This window comes from Podarcis cretensis (genome assembly GCF_951804945.1).
Source record: "Podarcis cretensis genome assembly, chromosome: 1".
Lineage (NCBI taxonomy): Eukaryota > Metazoa > Chordata > Lepidosauria > Squamata > Lacertidae > Podarcis > Podarcis cretensis.
This window is the reverse complement of record NC_137170.1, coordinates 40945001-40965236: the sequence shown is the minus strand read 5'-3', so window position 1 is coordinate 40965236 and position 20236 is coordinate 40945001. Positions and strand designations below refer to the sequence as shown.

The window sequence follows — 20236 nt, the reverse complement described above, 5'->3', positions numbered from 1 at the left end:
AACCTGAAGCACCACTTTAGCTAATGGGGCCTCCCGCTGCTGCCATGCCACCGCCGCACGATTTCTGTTCTTATCCTGAAGCCAAGTCCTTAACCCGAGGTACTACTTCAGGGTTAGCGGAGTCTGTAACTTGAAGCGACTGTAACCTGAAGTGTCTGTAACCCGAGTACCACTGTATATCTCTTTTTAGTCCAAAGGCCCCCAAAACTGCCTTATTCAGATACCATGCTTGAGATGGTGTATTTTTATGTCTTCACTCTATAATATAATTTTTAAGGCATTGAAGCAATCCTATACACACTTGCCTAGATGTAAGCCCCAGGTGTAAGCCCTAGGTGTAGGACTTATTTCTATGTAAGCATACTTAGGATTGCCCTGTGAGTACTCTATCAATATAAATTGCCCATGATCCCAATTCAGGTATAGTAATGCACAATAACCAGTGAGCTAGGAGGGGGAAACCTACCCCCACAAAAATACATATCCAATCAAACAAGTTATGAACGAGCATTATGATGCACATACCAGTGCACCCCAAACATAAACAGAAACACATTGGCTGAGTGGAAACCTGCTCCTGCATTTCATTTGTGTTAAAAACAAAAATAGTGGACAGAATCCAAAAAGGCTCACAGAAATGGCTTGTTAGCCCAGTGCAATTTTTAATTTACAAAGTCTGAGCAATTTACCACTGCCCCCCACCCCCTGCCCAGCATTTCACAACCTCTCAGTTTTGAAAACAGTTTTCCAATAAAGAGTGAAGGGTTCCTGTTCAACAAAAATGTATGAACCTGTTTGGTTCACTGAGCATTTTTCACAAATACTTACCAATGTTTCTGTATACGTTTTCACAGTTATTGCTAAAATAGTTCACCCAAATTTACTTGTAATACTTCTGATCATGAACCCTACCTTTTGCTTTACTTTTTGCTTTGACTCAGAAAAAAAATACTAAATTCTACTTTTACTCTTGTTTTAAAGTCAAATTTCAGTAGAATCAGCAAATGGTGCATTATTTCATATCATGGGTCAGAGTTCTTATAACTGCTATAACTTTCAAAGCTGTAGCTTTTAATGCAAAGTTTCTCTAGTGGTTTCCACTAACATTATCTTTTTGTCATTTCTGTTGTATATATAGGGTGTGCTAGTGTACAAAGCATTAGCCTGTAGGGCTGGGCAGTTAGCCCTAAATAACTTCTGGAGGAATGTCTTCTCTTATATCAACGTGGCTGGGTATTAGGATCAACTGTGGCTCCACCACCTCCTTGTGACACCACTACCTAGCAAAGTTTTAGAGACAACAGCACATGAGAGTCTTTCTATGTGATAGTCTATGCAGTGCCATCCTCTCTAAGCTACATCTTGCAGTGAAATGATATGCTTTTCATTGACAGATGAAGAGGCACCCCTTTGCCCCTAGACCTTTTAGGGAGGAGGAACTGGTTTAATTGAATATGGTCACCTCCTTCCTTGAGATGTTATTTAATGTGGTTTTAAATTATTTTTATATCTTTTTCCTGTTGTGTATTTTAGATCTGTATATTTATTTACGTGCCATGCCCTGCAACTGTGTGATGAAGGGCAGATAGTAAATGCAATCAATAAATGGCTTTATTGCAGATGATGGGTCATTGAATGAGACAGTCAGTAATATTTAGTGGTAGTCATACTCAGAGCAGACCCACTGAAATCAATAGATTTAAGTTACTTAAGTGAATTTATTTCTATATGTCTACTATGAATATGACTAGCACCATGGGCGTAGCCAGGATTTTTGTTAGGGGGCAGGCCTTTTGTTGGGGGGACAGAACCTCAGTTTGCTATGTATTTTTATTGATTGTTATAGATTTAGGGGGGCAGCTGCCCCTCCCTGCCCCCCCACACTGAGAGCCAGTGTGGTGTAGTGGTTAAGAGCGGTAGTCTCGTAATCTGGGGAACCGGGTTCGCGTCTCCGCTCCTCCACATGCAGCTGCTGGGTGACCTTGGGCTAGTCACACTTCTTTGAAGTCTCTCAGCCCCACTCACCTTACAGAGAGTTTGTTGTGGGGGAGGAAGGGAAAGGAGAATGTTAGCCGCTTTGAGACTCCTTAAAGGGAGTGAAAGGCAGGATATCAAATCCAAACTCTTCTTCTTCTTCTTGGCTACGCCCATGTCTAGCACCTGATGTCACACAACAGCTTACTAATGCTACCTGAACCATGCATAGCAGAGGTGAAATTTGAACCATAGGCTTCCTAATTCATAGCTCAGTCTACACTATGCTACACTACTTCTTGTGAACCTGTCCTTTTTATTTGTTTCTGGTGATGAATCAACACTATATTTTGTGGAGCATAAATGAAGTAAAGGGGATCTATGCAAGACAAATATTACTGCTTTATGTCAGGTTAAGTGACCAAGATTTCTAAAGAAATGAGGGGACTTACTGGCACTCAGAAGACTCAGGAACGATAATTGAGAGGTTGGTGGAGGTAAACATCTACTGGCCTCAAGAGTTGATGGCTTTCCCAAAGGAGATGCAAAATTGGCAGATATCAAAGGATATCTCAGATACTAATGGGGTGCTCTAATATGCATAGAGTTACATCGCCTGCAAAGTCTTTCCCATTAATTTCAGTGGGGGGAAACTCTCCAATGAAGCAAGGGGTAGGACCTCTATGCATAAGAGTTCCACGTGACTTTTATACCATTGTGACAATTCCTTACTGCTGTGGACCAGACTAAGTTCTGGTGAACACTGCAAAGAATTCTACTGAATTGCCTTTTGGGGGCTTAACCCACTGCTATACTTAAATTATTTTTCTGCCTTCTTTTGAAACAAATAAGATATCTAAGACTGAAAAGGATAACATGCACATACACATCTGAAAAATTGTCACACGTTGAGAAATCATTATGGCTGTTGTATCTCTTTGTTTACCTGTCTAGTCTTCCTAAAACTTTTCCCTTCATCTCTAGGAAAGTAAATAGGTTGTCCCTATAGTTGTTCATTTGTAGGATTAGATCCAGACTACTTAGACCCATGGAAATCAATGACACTTAAGTTAGTCATGATCCATATATATATATATATATATATATATATATATATATATATATATATATATGGTTTGTGTCCAACTTCTCTGCAATGCTCAATTCTGTACCTTTAAAATCCGTGGCTTTAAAAATCAAGAACAGCCAATAAAGATATTAAGAGCCCGATTCCTATAAAGGAATTTCTTTAAATAGTGCTCTTTAACTTCTAGAGGAGAAAGAGGATCACTCAGCACCTCATAAAAGGTGATCTGTTTCTTAAACCAGCTGACCCTAAGGGGTCAAGCCAGGTCATAGTTTCAATATTTTTATTGTATTAGAACCAACTCCTTTATAAAGTTCTTTCCCCCAATAATCCTTAATAAATCAATTCTGTAGCTTGTGTCTGCTAGTATATTAACCATGTCCCTAAACCAGCATGAACACCTTAAAGATCAATACACGTCAATTTTTCAGCATGGAGATCCTTTTTGTTGGTGTTGGCGATAGATTTGAAAGACTTGGGGATGTTCATAACAAATTTCCTGAAGTCCACTGGGTTGACAGGCAGGTAAAATATATATTTCCATGCCTTAATCCTTTTGCCTTCAGATTTGAAGATTTTAATAGCTATGGAAAAATGCACAAGCATGGTCAAGACAGGACAGTGGATACAAAAAGCATAGTTTACTTAGGGCAAAATTTGCTGTCAGGAAAATGGAGCATAGCTTCTGAACTCAAGAACCAGCAGTGCATGTGCAGGTTGGATGTAGATGGTTGCTACAATAAGACTTCTTTCATACAGGTGTGTTTATGCCCCAGGCTTGCTGGCCACAGTCCATTCCATTTACAGAAGCTGAATTAAACAATAACTACCGCATTGCAAAAAGAAGAAGGGGGGAGGGAAAGGTGAGCGTCAAAGGAGATGCCTGAGAGCTTTGTTAGGGCCAAGAAAAACCCTGTTGCAGTTGTCAGAGCTTGTTGATGTTGCAGAGAACGGCACTTTTTTTTTCTCCTGGATTTTGTGGTTCTGCCTTAGGAAAGAAAGTAAAATAGAACGGAAGAACAAAGTCCTACTCTATAAATCAGCAGCTGCTCCTTGCCAGATCAAAGGAGTGACATTTTTGCTCCTGGACTACTTGTCCACTTTAGGTGCTTGACAGACAGCTAACAGCTGGCCTGCTATACAGCATAGGAGAATTGGGCTACATCTTCTTCAGAGTAGATGACAAGCTAATCAGAGATACCTATAATACAAGACATGCAAGAGCACCTTGATCTCTTCAAATGTATCTAGCAGGTTGTTTCTAAGCATGCTTACACATTTGGGAAAAGTTATTACTAAGCTTATTTTCCTCTGAAAGTGCTTTTAAATTTCATCATAAATACCAAAAAGCAAACAGATACTAGCTTTGAAAATGAATATCCCTTTGTAATTGTTTATATAAAACATTCAAAAACCTAATCTGGTTTGGAATAAGCACAATTGCCAATAATTTGCCTAAATGGTACAAAAATATGGGTTTCCGCCCCCAGAAATTTAAGCTATGACAACAACATAAATGGTTGAGTGGTCAGTTTAAGAATTATATGAAAGGTCTCTGTTTTATGCAGTGGTTATTCCAATGTACATAACCTCAAAATAAGAGGTTTCAAATTTGCAAAAGCTGTACTTAGTGCCTCTATAAAATGTATGTATACAGACCTGGAATTTTAACATCAGCAGTAAAACTTTCAAAGTAATTCGGTTTCTAGTTGATTCTCATCTGCAATAAATCATGTGCAGGATGAGGCAATATACTACAACATGTCTATTGATTTAGCATTTTATCTTTAAGATGTGAATAGCTAAGGAACTCTTTCTGTTTGTCTCCTCCCTTCTTTTCAAGTACCTATGAAAGATCTCTCTTACAGTGTGATAAATAACTGCTTATGAATAATCTAATGGCATTATAGAAAGGAAGCAGACATTACTTGGGAAAACATGACCTGCTGAGATGTTTTGTTATGTGGCATCAGATGTGATTACATTCACAGAATAGTGTTTATTACCATTCAGATTTCCAGGGGAAATAAAAAATAATTTTCTACATAGGTTAAAAATTCTTGAAAGCTCATAACGGAAATCGGTGTCTGTCAATGTCTTTCTGTAGTAGCAATTCTTTATTACACTTAATATTAGGAGATTTATTTATTTCTGCAACTGGTTATTTATTCACTGTGGGGATTCACAGTATATTTATAATCCAGGATGGTGGATTATTCCATTATATTATTATAATTTTAATGCAAAATGAACTTGTATTGTTCAGTCTTATAGCTATATTAGGCTGCAATTGTATTCATACTTTCCTGGGAACAATCACCAGTAAACACAGTGGGACTTACTTTTGAGTAGACACACGTAGCATTGTGCTGTTCAGTTTTTTTAAAACCGCCAGAAAATTAAAAAGAAGCACCTATACATTAAATAGCTATCAGAATTCCACAGCATGTTATAGTTAGACAATTTATTAGCAGCGTTTATCTTAAAAGTCTTTCGTTTGAGACAGAGTATATGGCACATATATGTTCCTGATAAAACTGGGACACTAATATAACAGCATAATCCTATACATGTCTACTCAGAAGTAAGCCCCACTGAATTCAGTAAGATTCCCAGGTAAGTTTATATAGGACTATAGCCTAAAGATTCAATCTAGTGCACATTGATTTGGGATTAAATCCTATTAAATAGTGGGATTACGTCCAAGTAAATAATGTGTAGGGTTCTGCTGCACACCATATTTCCAGGAATTGTTTCACCTAACTTCATTGAGTCCTACACAGAACCCTACAGTTTGGCTCCATCTCATGGCTTCCTAGTATATATGTTGGCAGAGGTCACTGGGAACCTCTCTATCTGGTGTTATGAGTGAACATATTGGTACAAGAGATGCAGGAAAAGGACTTGAAAAATGCATAGAGCTGGACCAAATTTTGAGAGGCAAATGTACATTTTCTTTTCCACATTTTAATGTTGCTGACAGAAATTCAGATTTGGAGTTTAAAATTTCATTTTAAAAAACAAGGTAGCATTTCGGCACTCAGCATATGCCTTTCAATGGTTTCCTGATGCAAATATGTAGGAATGTATCCATGCTTGAATCTTGGCCAAAAGAGCAAAAAGAAAAAAAAAAAAGCTAGGGGAGTGGTTTTGCCAAGTCCGTATGTTTTGTGTAAATTTCATTTTAGCTGTGTACACTAAGCTAACTATAGCTCAGTTCTCTGAATCCTAAACCTGGCCCTTGCTACATGAAGCTGATTACATTTTGTTGGTTTGTTTCAAAAAATTATATTCTTCTTTTCACTTTGTGAATCAAAGTTTTATGTCTCTCTTGTAGGAAATGTATACATTTTGTGTCTCACAATTTCCATTGCAGTGGGAGGGCAGGGTTACTGCATTATGTGCGGGGTGGGGGGGTTACACTGCTTTTGTCTGTTATTATGATACATATTTTTGTATTGCAAATAATAATAATAATAATAATAATAATAATAATTAATAATAAAATAGCCCAGTCCAAGAGCACATGGTGGCTTTAAATACCTAGGAATACCTCTCACGTCTGATATTAAACATTTATGCTGAAGGAACTATACAAATATTTATAAAAGCATGCAACAGGATTAAAAATGGAAGCATATTAACCCAAGCTCGCTCGGATGCATTGCAGTAAAAATGTCGATATTGCCTACATTCTCATATCTTTTTCAGATATATACCAGTCCCATTCTTCCCTCTTCACTAAAATAAGGCAAAATAAACTCAATTATATAGGAACAGGTCCAAGGGAAGCTTAAAGGTAAAGGTAAAGGTACCCCTGCCCGTACGGGCCAGTCTTGACAGACTCTGGGGTTGTGCGCCCATCTCACTCAAGAGGCCGGGGGCCAGCGCTGTCCGGAGACACTTCCGGGTCACGTGGCCAGCGTGACATCGCTGCTCTGGCGAGCCAGAGCCGCACACAGAAACGCCGTTTACCTTCCCGCTGGTAAGCGGTCCCTATTTATCTACTTGCACCCGGAGGTGCTTTCGAACTGCTAGGTTGGCAGGCGCTGGGACCGAGCAGCGGGAGCGCACCCCGCCGCAGGGATTCGAACCGCCGACCTTTCGATCGGCAAGTCCTAGGCGCTGAGGCTTTAACCCACAGCGCCACCTGCGTCCCTAAGGGAAGCTTAGGAATGCCCAATTTAGGACTGTACTATGTTTCCCTATTAGAAACTCCTTAGTGCACCAAAAGTACTTCAAAGGGACTCCCTGGAACTGCCAGTGATGACTTTGAAAATGCACTCCTAGCACCAATCAGTTGATTGACACTAAAAGCAGGTTATCAAATAAAGTTGCCATTGATCAGTGGTTCTGACAACCTGCTTTGTACTATGATAGGTAGCAATTGACAGGTGGGCAGTTCTGTCCATTTGTCAACATTGACCCATAAGAAGTGGGAAGTAGCCTGATAAAGAGTTCTTGTGAACTCAAAAGTTTGCACACAATTTTATTACATTTTGGTTGGTATAATAAAAGTATTGCCGTAATAGGAATTTTGGAACTTTGTAGTGCTTTAGAACAAAACCAAAAAAAACCCCACCCTAAACAAATGATGTTTTTGTAGGCATACTATCACAGGGGATACTAGTATTTTCTTTAGTGCAGGCACTACAGAAGTATAAGTTAGAAGAAGAAGAAGAAGAAGAAGAAGAAGAAGAAGAAGAAGAAGAAGTTGTTGTTGTTGTTTTGCATTGACCATCTGTGGTATCATAAGACACTTTGGTACCATAAGAGAGTATAGTGCCCATCTAGTCATGAATCAGTCGTTGCCATTGTTAAGGTATCCTAATCTTTTTTTGAATGCCCACAAAATTTTCAGTAAAAAGTGTTTCAAGTAAATGAAGTCTTCTAACTTTCTCTGACTTTTAAGTATTCTTTACTTAATAGCCTTTTGGACTGGTTTGTAGCCAAGTGATTTAAAGCAGCTTTAAATATACGAACAGAAAGAGTGCCGTGTAGCCTGGTATGGCACAGTCATCCTAAAGAAATATGCGTATCATCCTTTGTTATAAAACTATATACATGGAAATGGATACCTACTGTAATTCTATTGAGAGAAAAGAATGAAATGAACTGAGATTAGTAGATTTCAGCCAGGAAAAAGAAATGTGTGTTTAATAATTAAGGATTGTTTGAAAGGTATAAAATACACTGTATACTGTAAATTAAACTAAAACCATTAATTTAATATTTTGTATTCCAGTACTCCAGAAAAGCCTCTTCTGTAGGCCACTCAAAAATCACACATTTAGGGCCAAGCTACACATGTTGTTAATTCTGTAAATAAATAGTTGCTGCTGCTGTAGCCCCCAAGCAGGATCGAAGAGAATGGTAAAGAGGAAGGCAGGGGGTTAATTCCCACAGTACCAATGAAAAAAATAACTCCTCCCAAGTTGTTTGTATTATTGGGAGGGAAACTTGGCGTTATTCTGAGTCACTGGAAAGATGTGACATAGATATCTTTCATACGCAAAGCCCTGTGTCCAAAGAGCCATGTTCAACCAGTTCTGCATGCTGGGCTAGTCTTTCTCAAATTGTGCACCCATTCCATACTCCTTTTGCAAATAATGATACTTTAAAAAAGAAGAAGAATTGGGATATGGTATTGAGAGTTGTTATTCAAAAGAAATCCCCCCCCACACACACACACACAAGGCATACCCAAATTTCTTTAAGTATGTCTAAGGGTAGCTCTTTGGATGCACCCAAAATATTCATCCAGGTCCTTAAAACTTTCACAATGTGAAATTATACAGTTCACTTAAAATGAACAAGGCATATACCTCAATGTGTTTGCATTCAGTAGGGGAAGCTGCATGTAGACTGTTGTTCAACTTTGCACACCGATTGAAATGTGGCTAGTTAGGACCATGATTCTCTTCCTGGTGACCACCTTTTCCTAGTTGCTTAAACAGAATAAAGGATGCAATGTTTACCCCCCCCCCAAGCTCTTCACATATCATAGAAACAAAAGTCCAAGAGAAATGGATCCTGCTGGGTGTAGGAGAGTGATACCCTGCACCACTCTTGTGTTCTCTGGCCTGCGTAGAGAACTTAAGGGAAGGGAAGGGGTCAGCCTCTCAACTTCATACCAAGCTTTGGAGATTGATACTGCTTTCAAATCCTGGAGTGTGCAGATGACTTGGGGAAGAGGTGGTGTCTCTGGAAACCACAAATAATGATTGACCAACCAAGGCCAGCCCAATTATGTGGACTCTTGGCTTGGAGAATGCATGAATAGTACCTGTCCGGCAATCATTCCTAAGGTTTCTTCAATACCAGGCATCATACACAAGCAGATTCATATTTTTTTAATGATATTTATTAGAAGTTTAAAAAATTACAAAAAAAGCAAAAGAGAGAACAACAGAAAATTAACAAAACATACATAACAGTACATCAAAAAAGAAAAAAAAAACACAAAAAACCAATACACCAATAACAATAAAAAAAATTAAAAACAGACATCCAATATTCCATATCTCCATCCTTCATTTACTTGTTTCATCGACCTCCTCACACCTCCCTTTTTGTATTCTAGTTTAGTTATTTGTTTCAGCAAATTCTTTCCATCTTTCTCAATTTTTATTGAGTAATTTGTCTTAACAGTCTAACCTATTAGTTAACTCAGCAAATCCTTTCCATCTTTCACTATATTCTGTCATTCAATTTACCTTAATTTATTTTAACCTTATCTTTCTATAAAATACCTTAAAGCTTAAAACTTAATATTTATTTGTACATAATTCCTTATATCATTTCTACTAAAGCCAAATATTTTCATTCCAACATTTCCCTAATGCTCATTAATTTTACACTAATTCCCAATATAGGTTTTTTTTAAAAAAAAAAAAATCTTCCAATCTTCCTCCAGCGTCTCTTCTTCCTGGTCTCGGGTTATGTCAGTCCTTACTGTCCGTTCCATCTAGTCCATCAACCTGGTAATCTTATGTCCGAGGCTCTTAAGTCTTTTCCATGTCCCTTCTTCTTGTTGTTTGTACTTGCACTTTACCTTTTCTTTTGTTGATCTCTTTCTTAATTACTTTCCTTTCTCATTGAGGAGTAGGTCTCGGGGATGTTCCAACTCAAAAATATTTCCGTCTCTCCTCAGCAGATCGGCCCATTCCGCACAGTCCCATTCCCGACAATCAACAGTGTAGTCCAGAAAATATTTAAAGGCATGTCTCAAAGTCCCTCCAAACTTAAGGGCCACCACAACTCCAGACCCCCCCTGGCCCGCTCCAGATTCAACCTTCAACAACAACGGCTTATGCTCCTGTAGGGCCTCGGGCTTCTCCATTTGTATTACTTGAGGTTCAATAGCAGCCTCCTCCATTATCTTCTGCGTTTGCACTTGCTCTGTCAAAGCAGGTTCTTGAGTTGGCTCCTGGATGGTTTCTGTATAAGTATTCGCTGTTTGTCCAAAAATTTTGACTGCAACAGTCATCAAGTCCATCTTCTCATGCATCTGCTCCAACAAAGCGCTTGTCTTGCAAAAGGCAAGCACCAAAACTTCTTCCAAACACATTTTTGTTCAAGGTCACAGTCTGATCCCACGATCCTTATCACCGCAGCTGTAGAGTCCCCAGATCGACTCCAGCAACAATTTAACAAGCTCCCTCTAGAGGAGACAATTTCTATTTGTATCCATCTTTTGAAAGCAGATCCAACAAAAAAAAAGTTACTTTCATTTTTCAGATTTCTTGTTTCTTTTAAATACAAAAGGCAACATTGGAGACAATTTGTTTCTCTTCTTTAACTATCTGTCAAAGGATGCTCCTTTCACAGTCAATGAACTTCACCAAAAATCTCTGTCTCTGACACCCCGTTCCCAGGTTTGAGACGGTGGAAATTTATCTTTCTTTACTCTCTCTCCTGCAGGCTTAAACAGTCAAAATTCCCCCTCTTTACTCCTGCTTCCAAGAGGGGTTTAGATGGTTAAAACAGGAGGAATTTTAAACCTTTATGTACGACTTTCCAGACTTTAGCTTGCACAATTTTTGCTTCAGGCTATTTACAAAAGCGGAAGGCGGACTTCCTGCTTAGAACCTTCCCACTTGGGTGCCAAATTAAAATGTTTCTTAGCCCAATTTTCCGTTCTACTCACGGGTACTTGTTTAGAGTCCAATTGTCCACAGGAAAAAGTCAACGCTCCACAAAAATAGCGGTCGATTCAAAACACCACACCGCTCAGCCCACGTCACTTCAGATCCCCGAAAAAGGGGTTTCCTTGCATGTAGGGGGGGCGCTCCTGGTGTCAGCCGAATCCCACGTTCCCAGGCTTCCTCCGCCTGGGATTTTTAAAGGGTCTCCACCTTCGCTGCGGCGGCAAGACCCGATTTTCGCGGAGCGGGTTCCTCTGAATCAGAGGAATTCCACCATTGCCGACGGCGCTAACCCGGAAGTCCCATACACAAGCAGATTCAGCCCCAAGTATTCCTTTTTAGTACAAGAAATATTTGGTTGTCTGTTCTAAAATACATAAAGGGACGCAGGTGGCGCTGTGGGTTAAACCACAGAGCCTAGGACTTGCCGATCAGAAGGTCGGCAGTCCGAATCCCCGCGACGGGGTGAGCTCCCGTTGCTCAGTCCCTGCTCCTGCCAACCTAGCAGTTCAAAAGCACGTCAAAGTGCAAGGAGATAAATAGGGGCTGCTCCGGTGGGAAGGTAAATGGTGTTTCTGTGTGCTGCTCTGGTTCACCAGAAGCAGCTTAGTCATGCTGGCCACATGACCTGGAAGCTGTACGCCGGCTCCCTCGGCCAGTAAAGCGAGATGAGCGCCGCAACCCCAGAGTTGGTCACGACTGGACCTAATGGTCAGGGGTCCCTTTACCTTTACCTTTACCTTTCTAAAATACATGCTGTATAGCCACTATGGCTTCATAGAATGCACAATATTCATGACTACTGTGAAGGGAAACCTCCACTAGTAACACTACTATCATTACAAATATGTGCCAAAAGAAGAGAGATTAAATTTCATGTTTGTGTTTTAGAAGAAGCAAATCAGCTGAACAAGACAGTCCTGGAATTTGTCAGTTATAGATGCAATAAATATATGAATTTTAGTTTCCTGAAGTGAAAATTGCATATTTCCTGTAGTAGATACGGTGTTGGGGGAGTGGGCCCCTAGGATTTACATGTTTCAAAGTGCCATAATACCCTGCAAATATAATAACACATAGACAAATATCTATGAACGTTTAACAGATTTACTCTATGCCATGTTAAGCGCATCAGAACAATATATGGTTTGCAAATGCTTAAGCCTGTCAAAATATTACCAAGTAGCCATAATAGCTCGTGCCAAATGCTGTTCATCAGCTTGGATTCTGCATGAAAAGAAATTCACATGAAATTGAATATTTGGTACCTGGAAAAGAACTCCAGGAATCTCAATTTTCATTTTAGAAAGTGTGTGTACAGTATTTCAACAAGTTGTTTTTGACAAAGAGCTCAACGTGGAATAAAATGTTGGTAGGATACCATAGCAAGATGACCAAGGGTCAGTATGGCTACATAGGTATAGAAAACTGTTGGGTGCTATATTGGGCACAGAAGATTTCATTGGAACTTTTCAGCATCAAGTGCATCAATCTCACAACGGTATTCTTATTTATTGTACTCAAAAGTAAGTTCCATTGAAGACTGGGATTTATTTCTGAAAAAACATACATAGGATTGTGGTATAAATGAATGTGGAAGCACAATTCCCCAAATAATGTAAATGAAAATGCCTTATATTTATGATTACTAGAAATGTGAAAACCATACACGCTTCCTTTCTTTTCGCCATGGTAATGTGTGGTTTTATGGCACAAGATCACCATGCAAGACTGTTCCCAGACACAGCTGCATTAATTTGTATGAGTCAGTTGGAGTATTGGGCAAATGCCCAACCTTGTATGTTTCTAAGAGAAAGATTCAGAAATCAGCTCACAGACTGCCTTTATTCAATATTCAATATAGTTCAACACAATGTTCAAATTATGTCAAGGCACCAAGGAAAACCAATGGGGCATAGGCAAAGCAACCATGGTAAATGTGTTTAGGGGTGTTAGTCAGCTAAACTTACTCAAGGTAGAACCATTGAAATTAAAGGACCTATCTTAGTTAGGTTTATTAATTTCAATGGATGTACTCTGAGTAAAAGTTAGTTGAATCCCACTCTAGGATTACAGTCCAGGAATAACTGTTTTACTTATGTGAGTGAATCTGTTTATAACCAAATGTGGCAAAGAAATTTATGTTCTTGCTTCACTTACAAATGGAGTGTGGTGGGGTAAGAGCTCATGAAGATTGGGCACACAAAGGTTTCACATATAATTCAGAAGCTTTTTCTATTCAAATCTATGATATCTTTAAAATAAAATACTACAGTTCTTTCCTCATGCACTATGACCATTTAAATTTTATCATAAGTGTTTTGCTGAAAAATAGGGTGACTTTTTAATAAAAAATGGATTTGATTCAATTTGAAAATGATTAAATTTCTCAGCAGGACCCATGTCATATGTACATTCCAAATTTTGAAATGTCAGTTGGCCAAAGATTAATTTTTCCATTAAAAGTGAACAAATTTGGATTTGTTTTGCATGCTTAAGTCATGCCAGCCCTCTACTGAAAATGTCAGTGCCATACAGTGAGCTGGAACAAAAACCTGAGGAAAAATGCTTCTTACATATTGTGAATGAATTATCACCATTTTCACACACTACTATTCATGAACAAAAAATAATCCTTTCCCTCTTTTAGTGCTTGAAAATGAATATCTCCAAAGGCTCCACTTGAATTAAAACTAGGGGGCAATGGAAAAGGAATTCAGAAAATGCCATGTATAAGTTTCTGATTAGTATCTAATGATGGTAATGGTTAAAAGTAATAACCCTTTTGAAGGCTATTCAGTGGCTCATGAACAATTAAGTTGTTGATCTTAATTCAAATTTTAGTAAATCAAAGGGGGGAAATCACTTATTGTGGAAAATGGGCTGAGAGATCCTTCTGTTCTTCATATAGGCCAGCTTTTGTTTCTACTTCTATACTTACTTGGATGTGATTTCTTAAGATCCTGTTTGGGATTCATATTATCCATTACAGACATTGAACACCATTCCTAGGACTCATCACTCATAACTGTCAAGTTTTCACCAGATCCACTTGCAACAATTTCATTGGTGTGAATGCCTGTAGCACAATCAGCATTCATTCTGACCATAGCACTTCCAAGCATCATTAGTACTGATACACATAATGTTGGCATCTACACTTCTTGCTGCAGTGCCATTACTGCTGATTTCTACAGCCATGTCATCAAAGGACAGCTGCAAGTGGTGTCTACTGTACCTAAGGCTGTGTGATAGGATACCTACCGTACCACCAGCAATGCAGCATTTCTGTTCTGCTTAAAAGTAGGCAGCAAATATGGTCAAATTCTCTGAGTGGTACATAGGAAGAACATGAGTCTCAATGGTGGGAGGAAACAAATCTCCAATGGCAGATCAGCTTTTAAAGACTTCTTCCCCATGTGACATTTTCCTGTTAAGCATCTTAACTTTTGTGAATTTTAATAATACTGGTGAGGGATACATGACTGTTGGTGTAGGGGAAATAGAGAGTGCAATACATCAGTGCCCTTTATCATAGTACTAACCTGTACAATTGTGCTATTTTCTCCTCTTGGGGTGAGAATTACTTTTTAGGTTTTTTTTTAATAGATTGCCAGTACACCTCTGATGTCCTTTGAAACTAGATCAAGCCATGAGTTCTTCCAAGTGGAACCTTTGATTCTCTCACCATTTCATCCAGCTCTTTAGTTCAATATTATTAAACATTGTTAATACCTGGGATCCTTTTATCCTGGATCACTGGATTCTCACTTTTACTTTCACTTGACACTTTTACTCCTTTCACCATTTCCTTGAATTACCACTTCAACATCTGTTCTTCAACAAGCAGCAGGTATTCTTTTTCAGAATGGAGAAATAAAAATATTCCCAGAATCATCTATGGTTACTTCAGTAGACTACTTATTCATGTTTGCAGGGTATCACCTTCATCCAAGCCACCAAGTTCTAGTTGGCTTCATTGGTGATCATCCCATGTCTTTTAGCTGGGTTTGAGTTATGTCCATAGACCAATTCGGCAATTCGGCCCTCCAGATGTTTTGGGACTACAGCTCCCATCATCCCTGACCACTAGTCCTGTTAGCTAGGGATGATGGGAGTTGTAGTCCCAAAACATCTGGAGGGCCGAGTTTGCCTATGCCTGCCATAGACTATAAACAATTCATTCCTGACTCAGCTCAGCTCAGAAAGCTTCTGTGTTTTGCAGCAGCTAATCTAGTGCTCTTAAATTACCACAACCCCAAGAGCTTTTACCAAGTGCATCACACCCATCATAGTCCTTCTTAATTGTCAGAACATCACCCAAATTCCATTATATAGACAGCTGGTTCTGGCTAGGAACCTACAGGCTGGCCACTGAGAGAACAGGCTGCTGGGCTAAATGGGCCATTGGTCTGATCTTTCAGGGTCTTCTTACGTTCTTCATCAGTGGATCTTGTATTTCTATCACAATCCCTCTTGAACATTAAGATGGTGAAAGCAAAAGAGGGTTTTTGAAAAGTGTCAGTCAATTCCTTTTCCAGGGCTCCAGTATGCTTATACCTGTAGTATGCTTGTAGTGTTGTCAGACCTTAGAGTCCTAAAATTTTGTTTGTTTGCTTAAATGCTGGCTTTTGCCAAAAAGAACTATATGACAATAATTCTTTGTTAGTCACAACTTTAAAAACTAACAAATACACAAATTCACACTAAAAGCCAAACCACCACAAAAGAATAACACAAAATTATTTAAAGGTTTGGGAGAATAAAGTGTTTTCCCTTGTACCACAAAAACATGAATGTGGGTGCCATGTGAGCCTCTCCAGGGAGAGCATTTCACAGCTGGAGGCCATTGCCAGTTGTGGTGAACTTGCCCACCCCTTTCTACGCTTAACACTGTCTTCCAAACACTTAGGGTGCCATTTATTTATAAATGGGGCAGCTATTTATTTGGCAGGAAAACACACAGAATTTTTGAGCACAGCACAGCTGTGTTTGTAAGGATCTGTGAACTAGGGCGCACTTCTCATGCTGGCATTAGAAGACATCTAGAACATTGTCTTCCTCCTAAAACCAGCCACTCAAGGCCGAATGACGATTTCCTGAGCCCGGAAGCTTCTGTGTGCTTCTTTTCAGGTTCCCTGGTTCGTACAGCACTTTTGGTGACTGCAGTATTAAAATGTTTGTTGTTTGGAGGCAAGTGGCTTTTGTTCTGCATCTTGTGGAATCATCTCCCTCCCTGGAACTTTGAATACCCCCTTCCAGATGACTTGTACCCCCAGGGGGGCCTGCCCCAAATTTGAGAACCACTGACCTAGGTCTTCCACTGTTTCCTCAAAAAATATCTGTTGAATCAATTAGCAGCTCTCACGCAGATAAATTCTGGGCCAGTCCATCCCCCCTGTGTGTGTGTGTGTGTGTGTGTGTGTGTGTGTGTGTTAGTGTTGGTGTGTTACATTTTAGGAAATGTGTGACTGGCACATGCACAGAATACACAAGTGCCGAGCAGATTTTCAAAATCCTCTTCCCAAGTTTCTGTCCTGTTGACCTGTTGAATTAATTAACATTAGCCCCACAGGCTAGGGTTTTTAATTGTGTATGTTCATAAAAGCCAGTTTTGTATCCCTTTGGTCAAAGGATTATGAATTGTCCAAGTCTTCTGTATTGTTGTGTAAACTCCCTTTAAAAAAAAAGAAATCTTAAAGAGGATGCCCCCCTTTTTAAATTAATGTATACATTCTGACGAATTTCCAAAGATATGACCTTTAGGTGAACCCCTTTAACCTTCCCCTTAATTATTTGTTTGAAGACAGTGTAGTGTTCTCCTGCTGAGAATGAAGAACCATAATGCATTGCAGTCCTGTGAGTAAGGGAGTGTTGTAAGGAAGTGGAAAGGGACATAAATAAGGAGACCACCAGATGTAAATAATAAAAAGTGGTTGGAGCTGAAATAAAAACTGAAAAAGCAATTTAATTTACCTTATGAGTGGCTAGGTTGAAGAAAGCAAGGGTCAGCAAGGCTCAAAGTGGAGGAGAATCTGTTGTGTGTTACCAATCCAAGTACAGTACATGCTTGTTTCATTCCTTAAACCTTGCCATCTGCATACATCATTAGAAGCTCATTGAAGAGAAAACAGTCTTATCAGGCTTTTCTGTTAATCTCTGTTGGCGTTAACTTCAGCTGATAAAAGGCATGCTAGCTGCAGAAGGCTCAGGTCAGTCCCTGTTTGGTCAGTGTAGCAACATTACTGGAAAGCAGCTAAGCAAATTAAGCCCTATCAAAGACCTTTGTCTTGGAGGACAGAAATATGCCTTGAATTCACAGTGTTATGTTAGGAATATAGCCTCAGTGACAGAAATCACTATTACCTAGAGGAGCAAGTTATAAAAGCAGTCTTAAATGCCTAGCATTTGCTTTTGACTAATTATAAGGCAGTGTATTATTTTATTTTTTTACAATGGGTGTATTTAAATAGTGAGCAATGTGTAAACAAAAAGATGCAAAGTAGCCTATGTAGTCTTTTGAGCATTTATGCATCATCTACTAAATGACATTCCCACTAGCTTACAATTAGAAGAGTTGATTTCAAAGGTGTCTATTACTGTAAAGTGGACTTAACCTGGAAGAAGAGCAGTGACTATGTCCAAACCCCACATGATAGATTCTAGTACCTTACAAACTTTTAATAATCATGGGTTTTATGTGAAACTCACTGAAATCGTTATTAATTTATATGATACAAATAAGCTAAGTTTGAGGCGATGGGTATGTTTAGAATATCAGGAATCGCTAATGATCATTAGCAGTTCTTAAGGGTCATTTAGCTGAGGAATGAATGACAATACTGGACAAACCCTGACCGTAACTACTAATGTTCTCTAAAAACACAGAGAATGGAGATAAAAACAATAGAGATCAAAACAAGTGGGTCTTGTGAATTATAGAAAATGGCCTTAACTAAACTGTGCAATTAAGAAACATTTTTTTTTTGGGGGGGGGGAATCATTTCACTGGGGTTAGTTTGAACAAGATTATCTGATGTGGGTTGTTATGCATTAACTTAATGGGGAAATATGCAAGCACTTATTTTTGGATTACCCACAAAATTAAATCCAGGCTTCCCTTGCCAAATAATGGGCTTTACCTAGCATTCAGATGACTCGGACACTGCTTTAGTTATGGTACCTGATTGGAGAAGAAGTTATTTTGGGCCTAATAATAAACACATGTACCTGCAATTCCCTCTTTCTATCAAGTTGAAAGGTGCCCCGGTTTATGGTTGGAAGTTGCCTTATGCTCTCTGCCCTGGGTGTCCCACTCTTGGTTGAAAAGGTCGCCCCCAGCTGGCACTGACCTCCAAATGACCCTTGACTTTACAGGCTTAAACTGCAGGAGTTGTAGAAGAGCAGAAGTTCTTTCTGGGCCAGCACTTATTGCTGCTGTGCTGGTGATAAAACTTCAGACAGCCTAATTGATGGCTTTGCTGACCTAACAATACCTTGTGAAAGCACAGAATAGCAAAGCCTGGTCCTCATTTATGGACAGCTGCGATGGCAGCTGAATTGCCTAGGACAAAAAATAAAAATAAAATATTCCACAATCCTTTAACTGGGTTTTTAGATGGCCAGATAATCTTGCTTTTGAAGTAAAATCAAGTGTTAAATTGTGCATATTTTTATGTGTGATTCATTATTTCCTGACAAGTAGTTTTCTAACCTTCAATGTTGTTTTTGTTTTTAATGCGGTTTTCTGTACTGCAACCCTGCCATGAGGAAGAAAGTGGGGGTCTAATAAAAGAATATTTTTTTAAAGTACAGCACTAAACGGACAATCAGATTTCTATACTTTGTGTTCTGTTTCAGGTTTATTAATGCCAGAAGAAGAATAGTACAGCCTATGATTGACCAGTCAAATCGAGCAGGCAAGTTCCAAGTAGTATCTGTATTCAAGTCCCACAGGCACAAATCCTCATCAAGTTATTCTTCAGGAATCCCTTCACCTGGTAAATAAATGCTTCCAATAGGCATTCTGGGAGATTTTCTTCTTCTTATGTCCCCAGAATTCCGCTATAGGAAGCAACTTCACTAATTGGTGCTAATTGGAGATTTCCCACCCTGACTCTGCTGAAACTGCTTTTTATTTTCTCTCTGAATTGGTAATTGGGTACAAGTACTAGTGCCACAAGCAGTTTGTTTGACTGGGAGCACTTGAATTGCTCATTGCTTTTCTGCATCCAATCAGCAGGACAATCTCATTTTCTTGCTACCCACAACTCCTTGGTGCATGCATTGCTTTCACTGCTGTAAGGCTAGCTGTAAAACTCATTGTATCCATTCATTTGCTTTGACTATTCACAATATGCTACTAATGCCTGGGACATGCTACAATACTGCCAAAAATATTTAAATTTTATTACTTTCAGTTACTTAATGCACCAAATATTTTACCATTAAAATTCTGCCAAGCATGTTCTTCCACCCTTTTAAAATACTGACGATATAAGTTCAAAACTACAAAGAGCCAAGTAGTATTCACTTTACAGTGCAATATGCATTTCCTCAGCTTGCTAGGGAGTTGTAGCTTCTGCAATTAAGTTACTGGATAAAGCAGTTCTCCATGTTGTGATAACTGGGCTTTAACTTGATGGGAATTTTGCCTGCTGCTTCACTTTAAAAGTCTGGAAAGGTTATTAATCCTGTGGGAGAAATCTTTATGTGTAGCAGTGAATTTCTTTTCCATAAATATGTGGCAGGATAAAAACCAAAGCAATTAACTCTGATTAAAAACAAAACAAAAATAAAGCATGTTCAGCATATTTTGTGTACGTATAAAAGGTGGACAGAGTAATGAGAGGATAGCTTGCTTGCTTTAAAAATAGTAATAAGCACAAACACAGTGAACTGCGGCACAAACTGCCATATTCCAATTCAGACCATGGAATACGCTTTCTATACTAATTAGAAATCCCTAAGCAGTGCTTATTGCACTGTTTTACGTTGAAGGTAAGTAGCAAAGTGGATTTAAATTCCT

General features: G+C 39.0%; 1 protein-coding gene across 12 annotated transcripts in view; it reads left to right on the top strand.

Annotated features, from left to right (window-relative positions):
- The window catches only part of MEIS2 (Meis homeobox 2), a 231844-nt gene that overhangs the window by 206211 nt on the left and 5397 nt on the right, over positions 1 to 20236 (top strand). For all 12 annotated transcript variants that reach the window (XM_079954793.1, XM_079954787.1, XM_079954792.1 and 9 more), the window contains one exon: positions 19069 to 19127. In XM_079954793.1, the coding sequence (XP_079810919.1) occupies positions 19069 to 19127 (59 nt within the window). The remainder of the gene's footprint in view (positions 1 to 19068; positions 19128 to 20236) is intronic.